The 20,497-nt window shown below is 45.3% G+C and overlaps 1 protein-coding gene across 1 annotated transcript; it reads left to right on the top strand.

The window, feature by feature from the left end:
• The first annotated feature begins 8,748 nt into the window (after positions 1-8,748).
• BPIFA2 (BPI fold containing family A member 2) lies at positions 8,749-15,883 on the top strand. Its single transcript, XM_012534147.3, is given in 5 exon segments — positions 8,749-8,884; positions 11,403-11,547; positions 12,689-12,796; positions 13,347-13,487; positions 15,694-15,883. Coding segments are annotated over 5 exon segments (720 nt in total).
• The last annotated feature ends 4,614 nt before the right edge of the window (positions 15,884-20,497 follow it).

Raw genomic sequence — 20,497 nt, 5'->3', positions numbered from 1 at the left:
AAATTCTGGGAGGTCAGCTAAGACTAGGGAGGGATTCAGAGCTCACTCATGTCTATAGGCTGCTGGCCTCATTCTTTGGCCCATTCATTCATTCAGACAGTCAGCCAATGCCAGTTAGCCAAGCTAGGTCCTGTGCTGGTCACTGGGACCTCGGAGCTGATGCAATCCCTCACCTCAGAGATCTGATCTCATAGGACATAGCTGACCTCCCTTTCCCAACCCCTCTCTTTCTTCTTTCCTCCTTCCTTTCCTCCCTTCCCCTCTCTTCCCATCCTCGCTCCCTTCTTCCCTCCCACAAACATCATTTGATTCCTACTCTAATCAGATCTTGCTCTGAGGGACCCAAGGTGAAAAATGATAAGGTGTCCAGACTTCAAGGGACTCAGGGAAGGAGCCAGACCTGCTGAACATTCCTTTCAACTGTGTGCTGAATCTTCTCTGGGAGATTTGGGCAAAGTGTTCAGGGGACATTTCATGGGGCAGGAGGAAGAAGACCTGAACCTGGGAGGGGTGTGGGACGAGCCCGCCTGTCCATCGGTCAGTTCATGAGAAGTAGTTCTTCATTTTCTAGGGGCCGGCACCTGGGGGAGCTGTTTAACCCAATAGGTGTTCCAGACACAGAGCCCAGGGCTTGGGGAAATGTTTGCAAGCTGAAAAAAACAAAATGTGTCACCTTCAAAATCAGAAAAATGTCAAAATCTTGAAGTTTAAATTAAAGATCTTCAGACTGTAACATTATAACAACTTTGTTAATTGTTATATTTAGCAGTCATGAAAATGACAATATGTTTGAAAACAGTCGTTACTTTGATCTTTTCCTATTTGGCAAGAATTCCCGAGGAAGCGATTCAAGTCTGAGAAATGCGAGCCTGTTATAAGTTGGATGAATTATTCCTGCCTGACTGATTTCTAAAGCAAAATGACAATTCTTTCAGCTTTCTTTATAGCAACATGAAGAAATTACATTCGGTGGGTGGGACGTGGGTGCCCTTCCATATGTCTGCCATTGTGAGGGAAGTGGTGGGGGAGGGGAGCCTGTGGGCAGAACCTGGGAGCTGAGTGGGAGCGCGGAGACTCAGCCAGCCCTGCCCCTGCCTCTGTGCAACCTCAGCCACACCCACGTCCTCTCTGATCTCAGTAGCCGGGATGACCTCCTAGGACCTTTCTCGACTCGGGGCTGAGCCGTGGTTGGAAAGAGATACCAGCTCGGAGCTTAAGGGCTGAGTCAGTGGGACCAGGAAGCTGCCATGGCGGAGGATTAGCAGTCACGCGGTGAGTAGGATGTCCTAGTCCTGGGAAGGCTAACCCTTAATGCCTCGCTGAAGATTTTCAATAAGAAATTCATCTCACGACCCTCGTGGCTGGGACCTTTGTCCCTGAAAGACAAATACCTTCGGTGCAAGGAGCTGTCATCACTTCTCTTTCCGGGATGACCTGGACCAGCCTGTCTGGACCTCAGATGTCCTCAGAAGGTACCAACCTCCCTACCCACCGCCAGCACCCTTTGCGTGCCCCCCCATACCCAGGCCCTGCAGGGTTTGGAGACTGTTTGGGCGGGAAGGGGCACTGATGCACCCCGAGTTGTGCCCACCCGACTGTCATCCTCTTGTTGCACGTCACAGACGCCTGGAGAAGCACTCAGCCTGGCATTAGCGCCCAGAGCAGAGGAACAACAGGCTCAGAGGGGCCCACAGCTGAGGGGAGAAGCCCCCGGCCAACCAAGCTCATGCTCTCAGCCACTACACAGACTTGGGGTCACCATAACATGGAGGGGCCTGAGAGAAAGGAGCAATGGGTCGTAATGCAGCAAACGTGCCAAGTGTCTGGGGAGAGGCAGATGTGCAAGTAAAGTACTTGAAAACAGAGCAACCATGGCTCTCCCTCAGGAAGTCACCCGTGGGCAAGGTCCCTGATCTGTGTATTATAACAACAACAACAACAATGACAAGTCAGGGAACATGTATTCAACAGCTACAATTACAGGACATTGTTATGGCACTGGGGATGCATCGGGGAAAAAAACAGACAAAATCCCTGCCTCATGGGGCCCCCATTCCAGTGGAAGAGCAAGAGGAGCACATCTTTAGAGACTGTGTCCAGGTTTATACATGTTAACTTGTGTACCCTTCAGACTGGTTCAGTGAGGTAGGTAGACCCATTGTGCCCACTTTACAGGTGTGTAAGCTGAGTCTCTGAGAGGGAAAGGTCACAAAGCTAGTAAGTGGCAGAGTCAGGATTTGAACCCAGGCCTAGCGTGCTTTTGAGAACTGCGCACACTGCCCCTTGTCACCCTCCTGTTTTCCTGGGCTCCTAAATGCTGTGATAGGTCACCACTCACTACTATTTATTGTAATAATAGTAATGATGATGATCGCAATTATTCATGGAACACCTTCAGCAGCCAGGGCTGGGCTGGGCTCTCTACTGACATTTCCTCATTTAGTTCCCCCAGCAGCTCTTCTAAGGTAGAGGACATTCTCGTTCTCATTTTATGGTTAAAAACCCCAGACCTCAGAGAGGTTAGGGTTCTTGGCTGCTGTCACACAGCCAACAAGGGAAAAGTCGGGGAGGCACAGCCAGGGCTGACACTAAGAGCAAGCTTATTGCACTGTTATAAATAAAATGCATGAATTTTAAAATGTGTATATTTCAATTAATCAGCAATAAAGAAAAATGCTTCTGCAGACTGTAATAAATATTTATTGGACATCTACTGTGTGTCAGGCCCTGGGGATGATGCCCTGTGGTCCTGGCCCTCATGGCCTCAGAGCAGGGACGATTATCACTGTGCCCTAGGAGCTGGTGGGATTCCTGCTCAGAGCAAGGGTGTGGGGTGCTCCAGCTGGTGGGAGTGTAGCAAGTAGCCCCCAGATGTTCCTGACCACCTCTCAGAGTCCTGAGAGCTCAGCTGTCTAGCAGGGAACCTCTGCTCATTTTGTAGTTAGAGGAAACGGAGACCCTAGGAGGAAATGAGTGTCTTGCTCCAGGTCACAAAGCAGGTTATTAACAGAGAGACTGGAACCCAGATCGGGGTCTCCTCCTCCATACCCCAGCACCAGGCAGGTCCCAGAGTCCCACCCTCCATGAACATGTGGTGTCAATGTGCCCATCACTAGCTGGAGGGACCTTTAGAGATGACCTGGTCCCACACCGCCAAATGTGCGGTTGCTCCACTCTCCCCTCCTGAACTTGTGGCAGACATTACTAATCAATGATGCCCTCTCAGCCCAGGAGCTGCCTGGGAGGGCTTCTCAGCAGAACGCTCCCTCCAGTCCCTACAATCAATCAGACTTGTAATTGAGAACATAGTTCTTAGAGTTCCCTTACTTGGCCCCGGAAGGGAAACTGAGGCTCAGTGAGGAATGACACCTGCCAAGGGCTATACACCAGCACCTAAGGGAGTCAGAATTTCCAGACACTGGTATACTGGAGGCCTGAGACCATTTTAGCTCATCTGGTCTTTACTGCACACAAAAAGAAGAAATGCTGTTGCCGTTGATTAAGCATTAAGCATACTGGATGCTTAATCTTCTCACTTAATCTTCTCCATAACCCTGTGGGGCGGGGCCACATACAGATGGGAGACCTGAGTTGGAGGGCAGTGAAGTGACCAGAAACCAGCAATAATTATAATCATCATCATCACTGTTGTCACCATGTATCGGGGGCCTACCACACGTTATCCCACTGCATCCTCACAATATGCCTGGGAGGAGAGTCCCATCATTAGTCCCATTTCACAGGTAGGGGAACCTGAGGCTCAGGGTGATGAAGCCCCTTGTCCAGGCAGCACAGCCAGCTACAGACAACGAGAGAGGATTCGATCCCAGCCTGCCCAACTCCAGAGCCGGGGTCTGACTACCGCCCCCTCGGTACCCTTTTAATTTCCATCTTGCAACCTGGATCCAGGCGCGAGGGATGTTTACCCATTTTACGATGAGACAGCTAAGGCCTGGGGTGAACACCAGTTCTGAGTCTGAGGTCACTACATCACACTTGGCCCCCTGGGTTGCGTTCCTGAGGTGGGAAAAACTCTTCACAAGATTTCAGCACAGCCCTCAGCTCTGTGCCCACAACCAGGGCAAGAGGAACCTCATGTGTTTGCAGAACTGGGCACAGACAGCCAGGGAGGGGCGTCTGCTGATCGGCCCAAGGCTCTGCTGGATGGCATCTTCCACGTCCCAGGCCCAGGCCTGGGTACCTGGGCTGCCACCTTCTCCCTGCTCTGTGCTCTGATGGTGGGACCACAGTCAGCGTGAGGAAAACTAGCTCCCGAAGCCTCCAGCCCTACCCCTACTTTCCTCTGGACGCGTTCATGTGGAGGACAGGCTTACAGGTCCCTACTGAGCTGCAGGTGGGTGACCGGAGGAGATGGACACTGGGTGACCTGGAGCTCCCTGCTGGTGCTCCCAGCCTGATGACAAGTGGGCACTCATCTGTGCTTCCTGGACCATATTCCAGGTTGACACAGGCCCAATGCACCAGGCGTTACAACCAACTCAAACAGCAGAGGCTGAGGAATAAACAGGATATTCTAGCCCAAGGACTCTCCCGCTCCACCAGCTGGCCTCGAGTGACATGGTAGAAAGGTCCTTCCCTGGGGACCCAAATTCCTGTCCTTGTGAGTCCTGGGCGAGCCACCTCCCTTCCCTGAACCTGTTTCCTCAACTGGAAAATGGCGCTTTCCAAACCTCCTCACGGGGTTGTCGTGGGCACCAATGGTGAAAGTGGACCTGCAGTAAGAAGCCCCGGGCCAGGCACTCACCCGCACCTACTGGGTGCTGGGCACTGGGGCCAAAGAATGCGACTCGCTGCTGCCCCCAGAGGCTGCGAGCTGGAACAGCTAATCTCAATGGGAGAGAATGCAGAACTGCGAGCACTCTCCAGCCTTGCCCTTTCCCATCTGTGTGGCCTTGAGCAAGTCATCCTCCGCTTCTGAGCCTCACACTCCTCAGCTGGGAAATGGGGGCAGTAACACCCCCTGCGTGGTTGCTGAGGGCATGAAACAAGATGAAGCAGGATAAGCACCTAGGGTTGTGAGGGTCATGTCTGGGCTGAGCTGGGGCTCCAGAGGATGGGGTGGAGGTCACAGCTCATAGAATTCAGGTAGAAAGTACCTTTCAGCCATCTAGTCCAGTTGTTTCCATTTCTAGCCAGCCATCCCCAGGCAGCTCCATCCCGGAGCCCCTGACCCTAAGTATCTAGGGAGGGCATCAGGCATCTATGGTTTAAACAAACTTATTAGGTGATTTTGTTTAATCTTTTTTTAAAAGGCTATTGCCCAGAGTAGAAAATTTCAACAAACCTAAAAGATATGAAATGAAAGAGGAAAATAAGTGTAGCCTGTGTAGCCTTGGATGAGTCCTTCTCCTTCTCTGGGGCACAGCCTCCACAGACTTCCCAGAAACGAGGTTAAATTGATGAACTCTAAGCTCTCCTGTGGCTTTGATGTCTGTTATGTTTCCAATGTGGTCATGTGACCCTTGAGTAGTCATCAGAAGGGAGGAAGCAGATGTGTATCTACAAATGTGTTAAGTCAGGATTTACTGTGGGTTTGAATGGCATGATCCAACTCACACTGGCTTCAACAAATATAAAAGAGGAAGGGAGAAATGTGTTTGAACTGGAAAGTCCTGGGCATAGAGGACTTCAGGCACAGCTGAATCCAGGCACTAAAAGGATACATTTTCTCATTCCCTTAATATGGCTTCATTCTCTAGTGAGACTTGTCAGATAATTGTATCTAAATTTTTTAAGGACAAAAACAGACCCAGGCAATCTGTGCAGACCCAAAGCCCCCTTTGCTGGTAGTGAGCTCTTTTATCCAGAACAGTAGTTATATGGTCTCCATGATACTGTAAATGTACCCCTTGTGTAGGGACGGAAATGTATGTGTTTTCTTCATATGAGTCTAGCTTATGCTGTCTTGTTCTTGCGTGTGTGCATACATGCATGTGGGAATGTGCACATGTTCACATGTGTAAGTATGTATGTGCTTGCTCAAGAGTCCCACACACACTGTTGGGATTAGGATCCAGAGGACCTCAGAAAAAAGGGGGGGCATGGTTTCTCTCCACTTTGGTAGATTTAGTCTAGTGTACATCAGACTTGGTATACACTAAGCCTTTAGCAGAAGGGGGCCCTTGAGGGTGTGGTAAAGTCTTATCCTCATGTGGGTTGGAGCCAGTGAACTTGCAGAGGAGTGAGCGACCCTGAGAATATGGCTCTGAGAAAGCAGGACATTTGAGGTGCATGTGTGCCCACCTCCAGGCCCGCCCCCAGGGGACAAGAGTGTCTAGTTAATTTCACCTCAAAGCTCAGCCATGAGAGGCGGCCGACATCCGTGGGAGAAGCTGGCTTTGTCCTGGGTGTGGTCCATGATGAGAAACAGCACCCACAGCAGCCACTGTGACCCCAGGAGGCCACGGCCAGGTGGAGGTGGGGTCTTGGGAGGAGGGAGGGTGAGAAAAGGAAAGAGGCAGGAAGCCTGAGGGAACCATATCCCCATGAGGCAGCCAGACGCAGGTAGAAAGAAAATCTGGGGGAAGACTCATACAAACGTGCAACAATGGTCTTTGAACAACAGACTGAGGAAATTTAGAATGACGCATACTCACAGTCACATGAAGTCACACAGGACCTTAGCAGTCATCTGATCAAATTCTTGAGCATCTCTGGTGATGGGGCCTTTGCCACCTTCCCACGTAGTAGGTGGCCTTATAGGATGCCCCAGAGAGAGGCTTGGAGCATTCTACAGACAGGTCAGGGTCTAGGGGACCCATGTGAGAGGAAAACCCCAGAGTGAGTGTGGTAACAACTGGCTGAGGGCAGAGAACAAAGGAAAAAAGTCAAATTATGATGATTTGCCATAAAGGAAGCCAGCAAGGAGCTGAGATCGGGGAAGGAGGGGAGGGACCACCTCAGGCAGGCAGTCACGGAAGTTCTGAGGTGATGTCGAGAGCCAGAGACAGCTGGGGAGGAAAGTTCTGGATAGAGGGAATGGTCTGTGCAAAGGCCCAAGGCAGCAAAGAGGCTGTCATCTTTCTAGAACAGAAGGAAGACAGTAGGGGCCAGGGAGGGAGGGGTAGATGAGTTTGGAGAGGCAGTGAGCAGATGACGCAGGCTCTTGTGGGCTGTGGTGAGCACTTTGGGTTTAAGCTGAGAGAACCCTCTGGCTGCTGCATTGAAGGTAGAGGGGTTGGGGGCAAGTGTGCAGAGGGAGACCGAATATTGGGGGTTAATATGGAGGCAGATTTTGTTCACTTCCAGGAGGAACGCTACTGAATAAGTGGAGCAGGCAGGCTTGGGGGGATTGTAGTGAGCAACCCGTCATTGCAAACACTTGCCCGGAGGCTGGCTCCACCGTGAGGGATGTTGTGGACAGCACTCAGACACCAGAGGAAGGCTGGGAAGAATGACCCCACTGGTCTCTGACCCAGACTCTATGGGTCACAATTCTAGCCCCATCTCTGTCCCTGTCTTACTGGGTGACCTCAAGCTGGTTGCTTTCCCTCTCTGAGCCTGAGTTTCCAAATGAAGACAGAATTAGGCTGGATGATCCCTGTGGGTCCTCCTGCCAGAACATTCTCCAACTCATCAAGTCTATCCATTCTCAGTCTTTACCCCAGCCCCCACCCACAATGGCAACCGTCTTGGCAGCTGGAGGCTCTATGAGAACCTGATTTTAGTCTTGGCACAAAGTCCTCTCCATATCCATCCATTCCAGTTCAAGCATCCTCAGTGACCTTTGGGCTGGAAGTCTCTGTGTTCACTCTGGACAGGGGTTATTTTCTTTGGAGTCTCCTTGGATGGCTCTGAAACCAGGGCTTGCTTCCATGGGCAGCCTCCCATCCCATCACCACCATATAAGGGCCATCACCACCCAGCACAATTCCAGGAGACTGTGCAGGGGAGCAAGGATTTGGTATTTTCCTCCAAACCTGTGAATTGTGGACTTCCCCATTAATGTCTCCCCACATGGAGGCCTTCAGAAGGTGTTGGGGGCAAGAGGCAAAGGGAAGGGCCACTTGAATTAGCTACTATTTTGAAAATAGGAAATTAAGAAATAGATTATATTAGAAATGTCAAACTGATGATCAATGCAGTGTCATGATGTGGCACCCTTTTATTTGTTCATACTTTTATTTGGCAAACCTTTATTTTGTTGTACTGTACTAGGTGCAGGCTTTTTACTATGGGTTGAGAATTCATCAGTGAAATAAGTCACAATCCCTCCTCTAAGGAGTTCACAGCATGGTGGGAAAGACAGACAAGTCATCACTAATTGGTACCCAGGACTCCAATCAGAGAATGAAGGCAGCAAAATGGTGGAGTGGGGCCCTCTAAACCTAGACTCTGGGGAGGGGCCTAGATTGGGTTTCATAGAGGACATGATGTCTTACTGAAGCTAGAGAGTCAGTAGGAAGTGACTTAGGTAAAAAGGCAAAGAAGAGGGAAATGTTCTGGGCAGAGAAGACAGTATGTGCAAAGGACCTCGTGTAAAGAGCATTGACTTGGAGTCAAGTGTGACTTGTCATATAACAGCTCCTCCACTCACTGGCTGTGTATGTCTGGGCAAGTTCCTCTAGCTTTCTGACCTGTGCTGGCCATCTGTAAGAGAGGAGATAACCACATCGATCTTAAAGGACTGTTGAGTGTAAGAGTGATAGGTGCTCATCAAAGACCCCTTTTCTCTACAGGTAGTTCTCACTCCTGTTCCTCCCATGACTGTCCAGGTGTCAGGACAAGATGTTTCAGCTTTGGAAACTTATTCTCTTGTGTGGCCTGCTCACTGGGACCTCAGCGTCTCTTCTTGAGGATATCGGCAATGATGTTGTGAGCAAGCTGAAACCTGTTCTCGATAAAGGACTTGAGACCGTTGACAGTACACTTGGACGTGAGTCAGCAAGAGGCATGATCAGTGGCAACTAGGAGCTTGCCTCCTAAACACTATGCCTGTATTACCAAAGGCTGCCACCAGGGGCTGCTCTTTTTTAAAAAGTGTACAATCTATTCATTTAAAAGAAGTCATTTAAGTGGTAAAAAATGTTACCCCTTCTCACAATTTTGTATATCTAGGGTAAATTATTATTATTATTTTTGCTGGGTCAAAGGGTATGAACACTTTAATGACTCTCAATACATACTGCCATGCTCCTGCTTTGTATCCACTGTCAAAGGTATTCATCAATTTCACTTTAAGCAATGGTACTAATATTATTACATCTTCTATGCCAAGTTAATTGATATAAAAACATACTTTGTTGCTCAATTTGAAGTTTGCTGTAGCCTGAACATTTTCCCCTGTTTGCTTACTATCTACATTTTGTTGTTTATTTCATTTGCCATAAAGGGGGCATTTATAATATTTTTATACATTAGGATAAACTTTTTATATATTATACATAATAATCCATTGCTCTAACATTTGAGACAAATACTTTTCCTGCTGTTTTCATTTTCACTGTGATTTGTTGGTTCTTTTTTCTTTTTTTTTTTTTTTTTAACATCTCCATTGGAGCACAATTGCCCCACAACAGCATGCCAGCCTCTGCTCCACAACAAAGTGAATCAGCCACACATATACACATGTCCCCACATCTCCTCCCTCCCGCATCTCCCCCTCTCCCACCCCCCATCCCACCCCTATAGGCTGCCACAAAGCACCAAGCCGATCCCCCTGTGCCACACGGCTGTCCCCCACCAGCCATCCACTCCACGCCCGGCAGTGCACATATGTCCACGCCACTGTCCCACCTCGTCCCAGCCTACCCCCCCATCCCGCATCCCCAAGCCCACCCTCCAGCAGGTCCGCATCCCCACTCCCGTCCTGCCCCCAGGCTCTTCTGATCACTCCTTTTTTTCTTCCTTAGGCGCTGCTCTTTATGGGTGGTTTCCTGAGAGACGTGGTGATTTGGTTCCTGGTTCACTCATTTTTAATTTTTCTAGAAACAAACAATGCTTAAATAAATAAAACTTTACATATTATATCATATATCTAATACATGCATAGGATAAATTCCTAAAAGTGACATTTCAAAAGTTCAAAAGGTATGCACATTTTAAATTATATTGGATATTGACAAATAATCCCCTATGTTAACATTTTCTCCAATAGTCTTTTTTTCTACTCCCTTGACAGCACTAGTATGGAAAACTTAAATATTTTGCCAGTCTCACAGATGAAAGGTTATAATTCATTTCACTTACCATTTCTCTAATTACGAAAGAATCTACATATTTTAACTCAAATATTTTATTTATATTTTTGCATATTCTTCTGTTGGGTCATTCAATTAGCTTAGTAATTTGTATTAACTGATTGGAAATTGAGCCCTACTTAGCTTAGGTAGCTTTAAAACTACCTACCTTTCTACTTAAATATATCTCCTTATAATTATGATTTCTTAAAAGAACTTGGTCTGCTTTTCATTTTCTGGAAACATTAGCAGCCCACTGACAAACATTCTTTATAGGAGAAACTAACTTCTGTACATGACTGCCTTTCAAACCTTGCCAGGGCTTAGGCAACTTTCAAAGATACAGAAGGGATCCAGTCTCCAATTTCATTGCCGATAAAACTGAGCTCAGAAACAGAAGTGTCTGGAACAAGGTCACCTAGTTAGTTACAGGACCAGATGTAGTTTCCATCTCTGTTTGCGTCATTATAACTAGGTAGATAGATACTGTCCATTGCAGAGCCATGTTGCTGTACTATGATTACATATCTTGTCTTGTAGCCTTTTTTTTCTCCTTGAGTGAGTTGTTGTCTTGTTGTTTCTTATTTGAATTATTTTCTGCACATATATTCTTAATTCTTTTCAAATGTGCCATCCTACTTCTGCCATGCCATTTGCTCTATCAAATCCCTCTTTTCTCTGAAGATCCCCCTTTAGGACACTCTGTCCTCCTGCTCCTGTATGAATTATTGCTTTCTAGGCCTGCTGCGAAGCTGTCATCCAGGGACTCCTATTTGCCACTTTCATGAGTTGGAGCCATATTTTTTCCTTGATTCTAGATTTTCCATTTCTTAGTTTATTCTAAGTTTATTTTGTTTGTGTGAGCATCTCATTAGAGCTTCACTACTAGAAGCTGATGTGCAATCAATATCTATTGCCTGGTCACTGGATCGATTGCTTTGTTGACGAATGATGAGTATATCTTAGTGTGAAGGCAGCATGGAAGGAACAAGGTCTCCTTAGCTGTGTGACTTTAGGCCCATTTCTTAACCTTTTGATCCTTTATTTCCTCATCTGAAAGTGCAGACAATAATAATATCTACTTTATGGGGTTGTTATAAAGATGAAATGAAATAACATAGGCACATGGTCTCATTTAGTATCTGGTGCATAGTAGCTGCTTCGTAAGTTGTGTATCACACTAAATGGAGATTGTTTCTACAGCTATCCTTCAGAAATTGAAGGCTGACTTGGAGGCGTTCCGGGAATCCACATCTTGGCAGGAGGCCCAGCAGAAGATCCAGGAAGCTGAGAACTTGTTGGACAAAGTCCTTTCTAAAATTTTTCAAGTAGTGGAAAAGGTTATGGGGTGAGTCACTGCTTCATGGTAGAAATCTTTGTTCCAGGAAAAGAGAATACATATCTTTAGGGGATGTAAGATTAAGGTCAAAGACAGAAAGGTGAATAAACCTTGTGTGTCCCTGCAGAGCGGAAGTCGTCTGAGGCCAGCTCTACCAGAGTTTGGGTGAATTACAGGCAGGGCTGCAGGGCCTATCTGGGCATCTCATGGGTTTGGGCTTTCTCATTCTGTGATTTCAGGGTCAGGATGAAGGTTCTCTTTACCCTTACCTCTACCTGTTTGCTGGTGCCTAAAGCCACTTTTCCAAGGAAGAAGACTTGTCTTCTCTGAAAATAGCTGAGTATATATAGTCTGAATGCCGTCAGGAGAGAGGAAACCAGAATTCACAATACATAGGTGGCTCCACACATGAAGTTCTGGAGTCCACCAGTTCTGGGTTCAAATTCTGACTGTACATAAAAGAGTATGAAATAATGCCACTTACAGCAACGTGGATGGACCTAGAGATGAACATACTAAGTGAAGTAAGTCAGAGAAAGGCAAATGTCATACGATATCACTTATATGTGGAATCTAAAATATGACAGAAATGAACTTATTTACAAAACAGAAACAGACTCACTGACCTCGAAAACAAACTTATGGTTACCAAAGGGGAAAGCGCTGTGGGGGGATAAATTAGGAGTTTGGGATTAACATATACACACTACTATATATAAAATAGATAACCCACAAGGACCTACTGCATAGCATAGGGAACTCTACTCAATATTTTGTAATTACCTATAAGGGGAAAGAATCTGAAATAAAATATATATCTCTATCTACCTCTATCTATCTCTGTATCTATATCTGAATCACTTTGCGGTACACCTGAAACCAAGACAACATTGTAAAGCAACTATACTTCAATTAAAAAAAAAATTCTGGCTGTGGCACTTGGAGTCTTGGGGGAAACCACATTCGTCTGAATCTTAGTATGCCACGCCATCCAATGGAGAGGTTCAAACCTCTGAACAGGGCTCTCATGAAGACCAAAGCAGGCAAAGTCAGTGAGGCTCACACACGCATCACGATGCTGGCATCGTGAGAAGCGCCCAGCAAAGGCTGTCATGAGGAGTGACAAGGGTGAACTGTGGTTTTCGCACAGGTTGAAAATCAGTAACGTCCACATCCTGGATATCAAATCTGAAGTGACTCCTGATGGCAAAGGCACTAGCCTGAGTATCCCCATCACCACGAATGTCACCCTGACCCTATGAGCAGGCATTAGAATCTGAGGTTTGGGAGAGGCAGTGCGGCATGGCCGATGGATCTCCAATCTGGAATCAGATACAGAGACAGGAAGATGAGGATGTGTAGAAGAGTCTTTATAAATGAACTGCACTATGATTTCATCATTCATTACCTGTGAGGTCTTGGGATAGTTACTTAACTTCCCTATACCAGGTACCAGTACCAATAATAATACTTTTCCCTCATGGTATTGGTGTAATGATTCAAAGGATCAATCCATGTAAAATAGTTTTTTTGAAACACCTAACACAGAATTTGTGCTCAATAAATGTTAACTGTTATTTTTATTTTAATTATCAGTGTGATCCTGTATAGAAATATCACATGAACCAAACCCATGTGGCCAGGTGAATAAACTCCTAATGTAAAAAAGTAGATTCCATAAAGAAAATAGACCATACTGACATTATCCATAGACATCCCATATAATGTCCACACAGATGGATGAACTCAAGTGGGCAATGTGAATGGACTTCTAGACCTCTGTTCACTGTGAATCTTATTTCCTGCAGGCCTCTGTTGGGTGAGCTTGTCGACCTGGGCCTCCAGACTAGTGTCAGCATTGAAACTGATGCCAAGACTGGTGTCTCCACAGTGATCATGGAAAAATGCACCAACGATCCAGCCAACATCTCACTCACCTTCCCGGACAGGTCAGGCCCACCCATCTCAGCAGAGCAGGGCTCCCAGAGGAGTTGGGACCCCTAATTTCAACCTTATTCCTGTACCTGGGAGGGAGAATAGTATGGTGAAAAGGAGTTCAGACTCTGGTGTCAAGTTTGCTTTGCCACTAACTTGTGACTTTGTAACCAATTTAGCCTCTCTAAGCTTCAGTTTTCACATCTGTAAACTGAGGATGATAATAATACCTAATTCATAGGTACTGTGCTGACCAAATGAGAAAATGCAAGTGTTTAGCATTCAGCCGGGCACACACTAAGCTCTCAGTAATAATAATATCCATGCTGACTTTCTGTCTCTTTGTTCTTCCCGTTACTGAGACGCGAGTGTTGGCCTCTCCAAACATAGCTGTGAATTTGCCTATTTCACCTTTCAGCTTTATCCGTTTTTGCTTTATACTTTTTGAAGCTCTGTTGTTAGGTGCATGCACATTTAGCATTGCTATATCTTCGTGAAAAACTGACCCTTTTGCTATTATATAATGTCCCTTAATAACAATAAAATAATAATAAACTGTGTTTACCTTCTTGCCTCCAGTTAGGAGGGAGAAAGAGGAGTAAATACCTAACATGGACTCTAATCTCAGATTTCCCCAAATCATCCTCAACCCACTGGAAAATTCCCAAAATGAGATCTTGAAAGATAATCCTCTCCATTTACATCACTGATCTCTGGTAACCCACAAAACCGACATCTTAAACTGTGTGCTTGAAAGAGCATGTGTAGCCCAGGGGAGAGGGTGGAGGGAGAAAGGCTGACTCTGGTCATGGCTGAGAGAGGAAAAGTGGTCTGGAACTGAAGGTTGCCTTCAGGGGGAGGGGGGAAGGTTGCCTCTGGCAGGGAACAAGGCTGAGCCATGAGCGGAAGTCAATCCATCCTACCCCAACAAGGAATCTGATCACACGTTGCCTAAAGACCCCCCAAAACCAAAGAAAGGCTCCACGGCCTATTATTGCTTGGAAAGACTGAGGTGTAAGTCCGAATGCCTGAGCCCTGGTGGATACACCCTTGCCCATAGTCCCAGGGAATTCATCCTGCCCTCTGGGTCCCAGTGTCCATATCTGTAAAATGGCATTCCACTCCGCTGCTCCAAATTCTCTCAGGGCTTTTCTCTCCACTTTGGGTGGAATCCCAAGCCCTCCTCAGGGCCATCTAGGCACTGCTTGGTCTGGATCGACCCTCATGTCCCTGTGCTCTCCCCTTTGCCCACTCTGCCCTGGACATGCTAGCTTTTGCTCTGTGCCTCAGACAAACTTCTTCCCACCTCAAAACCTGTGCACGGGCTGCTCTGGCTACATAGAACACCTTTTCCCCCAAGCCATCTCAATGTACGTCTCATTCTTCAGGGTCTAAAACAAAGTTTCTCTTATTCTCTCTTATAAGAATCTACTCTTGCCCTTCTGAGTTCTTGTCACAAGTTTTCATTATGTATTTAATTGTATGTTTCCTTCATTTATTCCTTTAGCCAAAAATGTATTACACATCTGCTATGTGCCAGGCAGCCACCATTCTGAGCTCTGGAGAATGTACTGGTGACAGCAGACAAGGAACTTTTCTCATGGAGCTTATTCTCTGGAGGGAAAGGCAGACAGATGAGCATTCAGTACACTAATAAAGAGCCCACAAGGAAAGTGTCACATTGCAATGATCCCTGCGCAGAGCAGCACACTTAACAGGGCACTATGATACACAGCCCTCCCTTAGACAAGCAGTCACGGAGGGCTGCTCTGAGGAGGTGACAGTTATGCTGAGAGCTGCAGGTGGGAAGGAGCCAGACTTAGCCAAACTTGTTTAATATACTATTTAGGTACCAGTTTAGGAGGTGCTTGTGCTTTGCTCATCCCTGTGTCCCCAGTCTCGCTTGGTTTCTGGCACATAGTTGGTGCTCTATAAATATGTGTTGAATGAATGAATGAATGGATAGATGGATAGATGGATGGATGGATAGATGAATGGATGGATGGATGAATGGATAAGGTCTCAGGGTTGTGATGAGACTCATGGGGTATTGGGGTGAGCTGCTTGTCAGACATGGGGTTCTAAGTGATGATACCCCTGGATAGAGGCTCAAGTCACCTGACTTCAAGGCGCTCCACCATCTTCCACCCTCGTCCCACTTCTCCTGCTTGGCTGCTCTGCCAACTTCACTGAGTTTTATCAGTTTCCTCCCTTTTCCAGCCCCGTTGGACTGGTCAATGAAGCCGTGAACACTGTGGTCAAACTCATGAGAAAGACAGTGTCCCTTGTGGTGCAGTAAGAGGTGAGTCCCCAACTCCTGCGGGCCCAGAGCCAGGCCTGCTGGGGGACAGGGGTGACATTCCCTGGCCTGGCAGTGGGAGGAGGGGAGCAGGGGCCTGACATTAGCTGAAATCACTGGGTCCCACATTTGAACCATTTGCCATACCCATGTACTGCCAGTAGGCCTTCTAGCTAATATTTTCTTTAATCAACACAATTTTACTTAAATTTATTGAAATACATTTATTTTTAAAAGGAAACTTTATATCATTATCATAAATAGAAATTAATATCACATCATATAATTAAAAAATAAGCACAGAAAAAGTAAAACTGTCACTGTTTGCAGATGACATGATGCTATACATAGAGAATCTTAAAGATGCTACCAGAAAACTACTAGAGCTAATCAATGAATTTGGTAGAGTAGCAGGATACAAAATTAATGCACAGAAATCTCTTGTATTCCTATAAACTAATGATGAAAAATCTGAAAGAGAAATTAAGGAAATACTCCCATTTACCATTGCAACAAAAAGAATAAAATACCTAGGAATAAACCTACCTAAGGAGACAAAAGACCTGTATGCAGAAAACTATAAGACACTGATGAAAGAAATTAAAGATGATACAAACAGATGGCGAGATATACCATGTTCTTGGATTAGAAGAATCAACATTGTGAAAATGACTATACTACCCAAAGCAATATACAGGTTCAATGCAGTCCCTATCAAACTACCAATGGCATTTTTCACAGAACTAGAACAAAAAATTGCACAATTTGTATGGAAACACAAAAGACCCCAAATAGCCAAAGCAATCTTGAGAAAGGAAAACAGAGCTGGAGGAATCAGACTCCTGGACTTCAGACTATACTACAAACCTACAGTAATTAAGACAGTATGGTACTAGCACAAAAACAGAAATATAGATCAATGGAACAGGATAGAAAGCCCATGCACATATGGTCACCTTACTTTGATAAAGGAGGCAAGCGTATACAATGGAGAAAAGACAGCCTCTTCAATAAGTGGTGCTGGGGAAAATGGACAGATACAGGTAAAACAATGAAATTAGAACACTTCCTAACATCATACACAAAAATAAACTCAAAATGGATTAAAGACCTAAATGTAAGGCCAGACACTATAAAACTCTTAGAGGAAAACATAGGCAGAACGCTCTATGACATAAATCACAGCAAGATCCTTTTTGACCCACCTCCTAGAGAAATGGAAAGCAGAAACTAACACACCATTGTAAAGCAATTATACCCCAATAAAGATGTTAAAAAATAAATAAATTAAAATAAAATAAATAAACAAATGGGACCTAATGAAACTTAAAAGCTTTTGCACAGCAAAGGAAACCATAAACAAGACAAAAAGACAACCCTCAGCATGGGAGAAAATATTTACAAATGAACCAATTGACAAAGGATTAATCTCCAAAATATACAAGCAGCTCATGCAGCTCAATATCAAAAAAACAAACAACCCAATCCAAAAATGGGCAGAAGACCTAAATAGACATTTCTCCAAAGAAGATACACAGATGGCCAACAAACACATGCAAGGATGCTTGACATCACTAATCATTAGAGAAATGCAAATCAAAACTACAATGAGGTATCACCTCACACCAGTCAGAATGGCCATCATCAAAAAATCTACAAACAATAAATGCTGGAGAGGGTGTGGAGAAAAGGGAACCCTCTCACACTGTTGGTGGGAATGTAAATTAATACGGCCACTATGGAGAACAGTATGGAGGTTCCTTAAAAAACTAAAAATAGGGCTTCCCTGGTGGCGCAGTAGTTGAGGGTCCGCCTGCCAATGCAGGGGACGCAGACTCGTGTCCCGGTCCAGGAGGATACCGCATGCCGCGGAGCGGCTGGGCCCATGGGCCATGGCCGCTGGGCCTGTGCGTCCAGAGCCTGTGCTCCGCAGCGGGAGGGGCCACAACAGTGAGAGGCCCGCGTACTGCCAAAAAAAAAAAAAAAAAACCTAACTAAAAATAGAACTACCATATGACCCAGCAATCCCACTACTGGGCATAAACCCTGAGAAAACCATAACAGTGTGGTACTCAAAAAGAGTCATGTACCACAGTGTTCACTGCAGCACTATTTCCAATAGCCAGGACATGGAAGCAACCTAAGTGTCCATCAACAGATGAATGGATAAAGATGTGGCACATATATACAATGGAATATTACCCAGCCATAAAAAGAAACGAAATTGAGTTACTTGTAGTGAGGTGGATGGACCTAGAGTCTGTCATACAGAGTGAAGTAAGTCAGAAAGAGAAAAACCAATGCTGTACGTTAACACATATATATGGAATCTAAAAAAAAAAAAGGTTCTAATGAACCTAGGGATAGGACAGGAATAAACACACAGATGTGGAGAATGGACTTGAGGACACAGGGAGGGGGAAGGGGAAGCTGGGACGAAGTGAGAGAGTAACATTGACATACATACACTACCAAATGTAAAATAGATAGCTAGTGGGATGCAGCTGCGTAGCACAGGGAGATCAGCTCGGTGCTTTGCGACCACCTAGAGGGGTGGGATAAGGAGGGTGGGAGGGAGACACAAGAGGGAGGGGATATGGGGATATACGTATGCATATAGCTGATTCACTTTGTTATACAGCAGAAACTGGCACAACACTGTAAAGCAATTATATTCCAATAAAGATGCTAAAAAAAAAGATTCATACCCTTTGTACATGTCTCAGTCCATTCGGGCCACTATAACAAGATACCATAGACTGGGTGGCATGTAAATAACAGAAAGTTATTTCTCACAGTTCTGCAGACTGGGAAGCCCGAGATCAAGGAAACGGCAGATTCAGGGTCTGCTGAGGCTTCGCTTCCTGGTTCATAGATGGCCATCTTTTGCTCTGGGGTCTCCTTTATAAGGGCACTCATCCTGCAAACTTCAGGATCTAATCAACTCCCAAAGGCCCCACGTCCAAATGCCATCACATTGAGGGTTAGGTTTCAACATATGAATTTCAGGGGGACACAAAAATTCCATTTATAGCAGTATTCACTCACATTGTCCATGCACGTGCCTTTTCCCCAGACCCATCCAATATCCCTGATCATCCAATATTGTTCCTTCCAGTCCTTTTGACCAAGGAGCCCTTCATCACTGCCCACAAGCCCACGTCTAGCCTCACCTCAGGCCACTTCTCTCTCTGCACAGAGTAGATGACAGACGCGCTGCCCAAAGCTCTGCCCAGAGAGATGATTTGGTCCCCTTTTTGGGCCCCTCACGAGTGGAGCTGTAGTGCCGCAGCAGACCATTGTCCTCTTACACCAGCATACCAAGCTGACCCATCCATGAATCAAATTCCAGATTTTTTCTCCTCTGTCGGCTGGTCAGAGGAAACCTCCATGAGGCCATAGATGTTAGTTGAGGAAGAGGTGCCAGTGCAACAGTGAAGGGTGACATGGCGTCTGGGCCACCTGCTTGTGCACCTTATTTGTGCCCTCTGAACTGCTCAGGCCTAATCCTGGATATGACATTTCCAATGTATGCTGGGTTGCTCCTGGGCCCACCTGACATTTGGGCTTATTTTCTGGGTCTGGCTGTACCCAACTCATGAGAAGTAGTTCTGTCCTCATGGTTATTTGATAGCCATGGTCAGACACAAGTGTCTACCTACCAGGTGCTGGTATCAAGCTAGGCACTATTTTCCAAATGATGTATAGTTCTCTGCAGCAGATGGCATGGCTTTGTTCTAGAACTCCAAGGGGTATGTGCTGTGATTTTTCTACTGGGGCTTGACAAAGGCTCCACATGTTACTATTTCCTATCACAAATGCTTCCTATCACAAATACACGGAATTTACTACTTTGCTTTGGTTTTGCTTTGTTTTGTTTCACAGTTATTTTAGCTATTCTAAGTCCTTAACATTTCCATGCGAATTTTAAGAATCACCTTATCAATTTCTGCAAAATCTTGCAGGGATTTTTATGGGTATTTCATTGAGTCCATAGATCAATTTGGAGGAGAAAAGACTTCTTAACAATATTGAGTCTTCCAAAAGAATATATCTCTCCATTTATTTAGACCTTTAAAAATTCCTCTCAGCAGTATTTTGTAGTTTTCAGTGTACAGATCTTATACATCCTTTGTCATATTATTCCAAAGTATTTAATATTTTTTATGTTATCAATATGGCATTGTTTTAATTTCAATTTTCAATTGTTCATGGCTAGTATATAGAAATGTAATTGACTTTGTTTCTCGATCTTGTATCCTGTAATTTTGCTAAACTCACATGTTAGTTCTAGCAACTTTTTTGTAGAGTTCATCAAACTTTCTATGTAGATGGTCATATCATCTGTGAATAAATATAGTTTATGTCTGTCTTTCCAATCCAGGTTTTAATTTCCTTTTCTTATCTAGGTAGAACCTCCAGAACAATGTTGAATAGAAGTGAGAGCAGACATCCTTGTCTTGTTCCTGAAACTAGAGGGCAAACATTCAGTCTTTTACTATTAACTATGATGTTAGTTGTAGGTTTTGTGTAGATGCCCTTTATCAGGTTGAGGAAGCTCTCTTCTATTCCTAGCTTGATGAAAGTTTTTAATCAAAGTTAGATGTTGGAGATCTATCAAATGCTTTTTCTGCATCTATTGAGATGAGCAAGCAATTTTTTTTAGTTTGTTAATATGATAATTTTCAAATGCTAAACCAACTTTTCATTCTTGAGATAAACCCC

This window comes from Orcinus orca, chromosome 16 (genome assembly GCF_937001465.1).
Source record: "Orcinus orca chromosome 16, mOrcOrc1.1, whole genome shotgun sequence".
NCBI lineage: Eukaryota > Metazoa > Chordata > Mammalia > Artiodactyla > Delphinidae > Orcinus > Orcinus orca.
The sequence above is the reverse complement of the archived record's forward strand: the minus strand, read 5'-3'. Positions and strand labels throughout refer to the sequence as shown.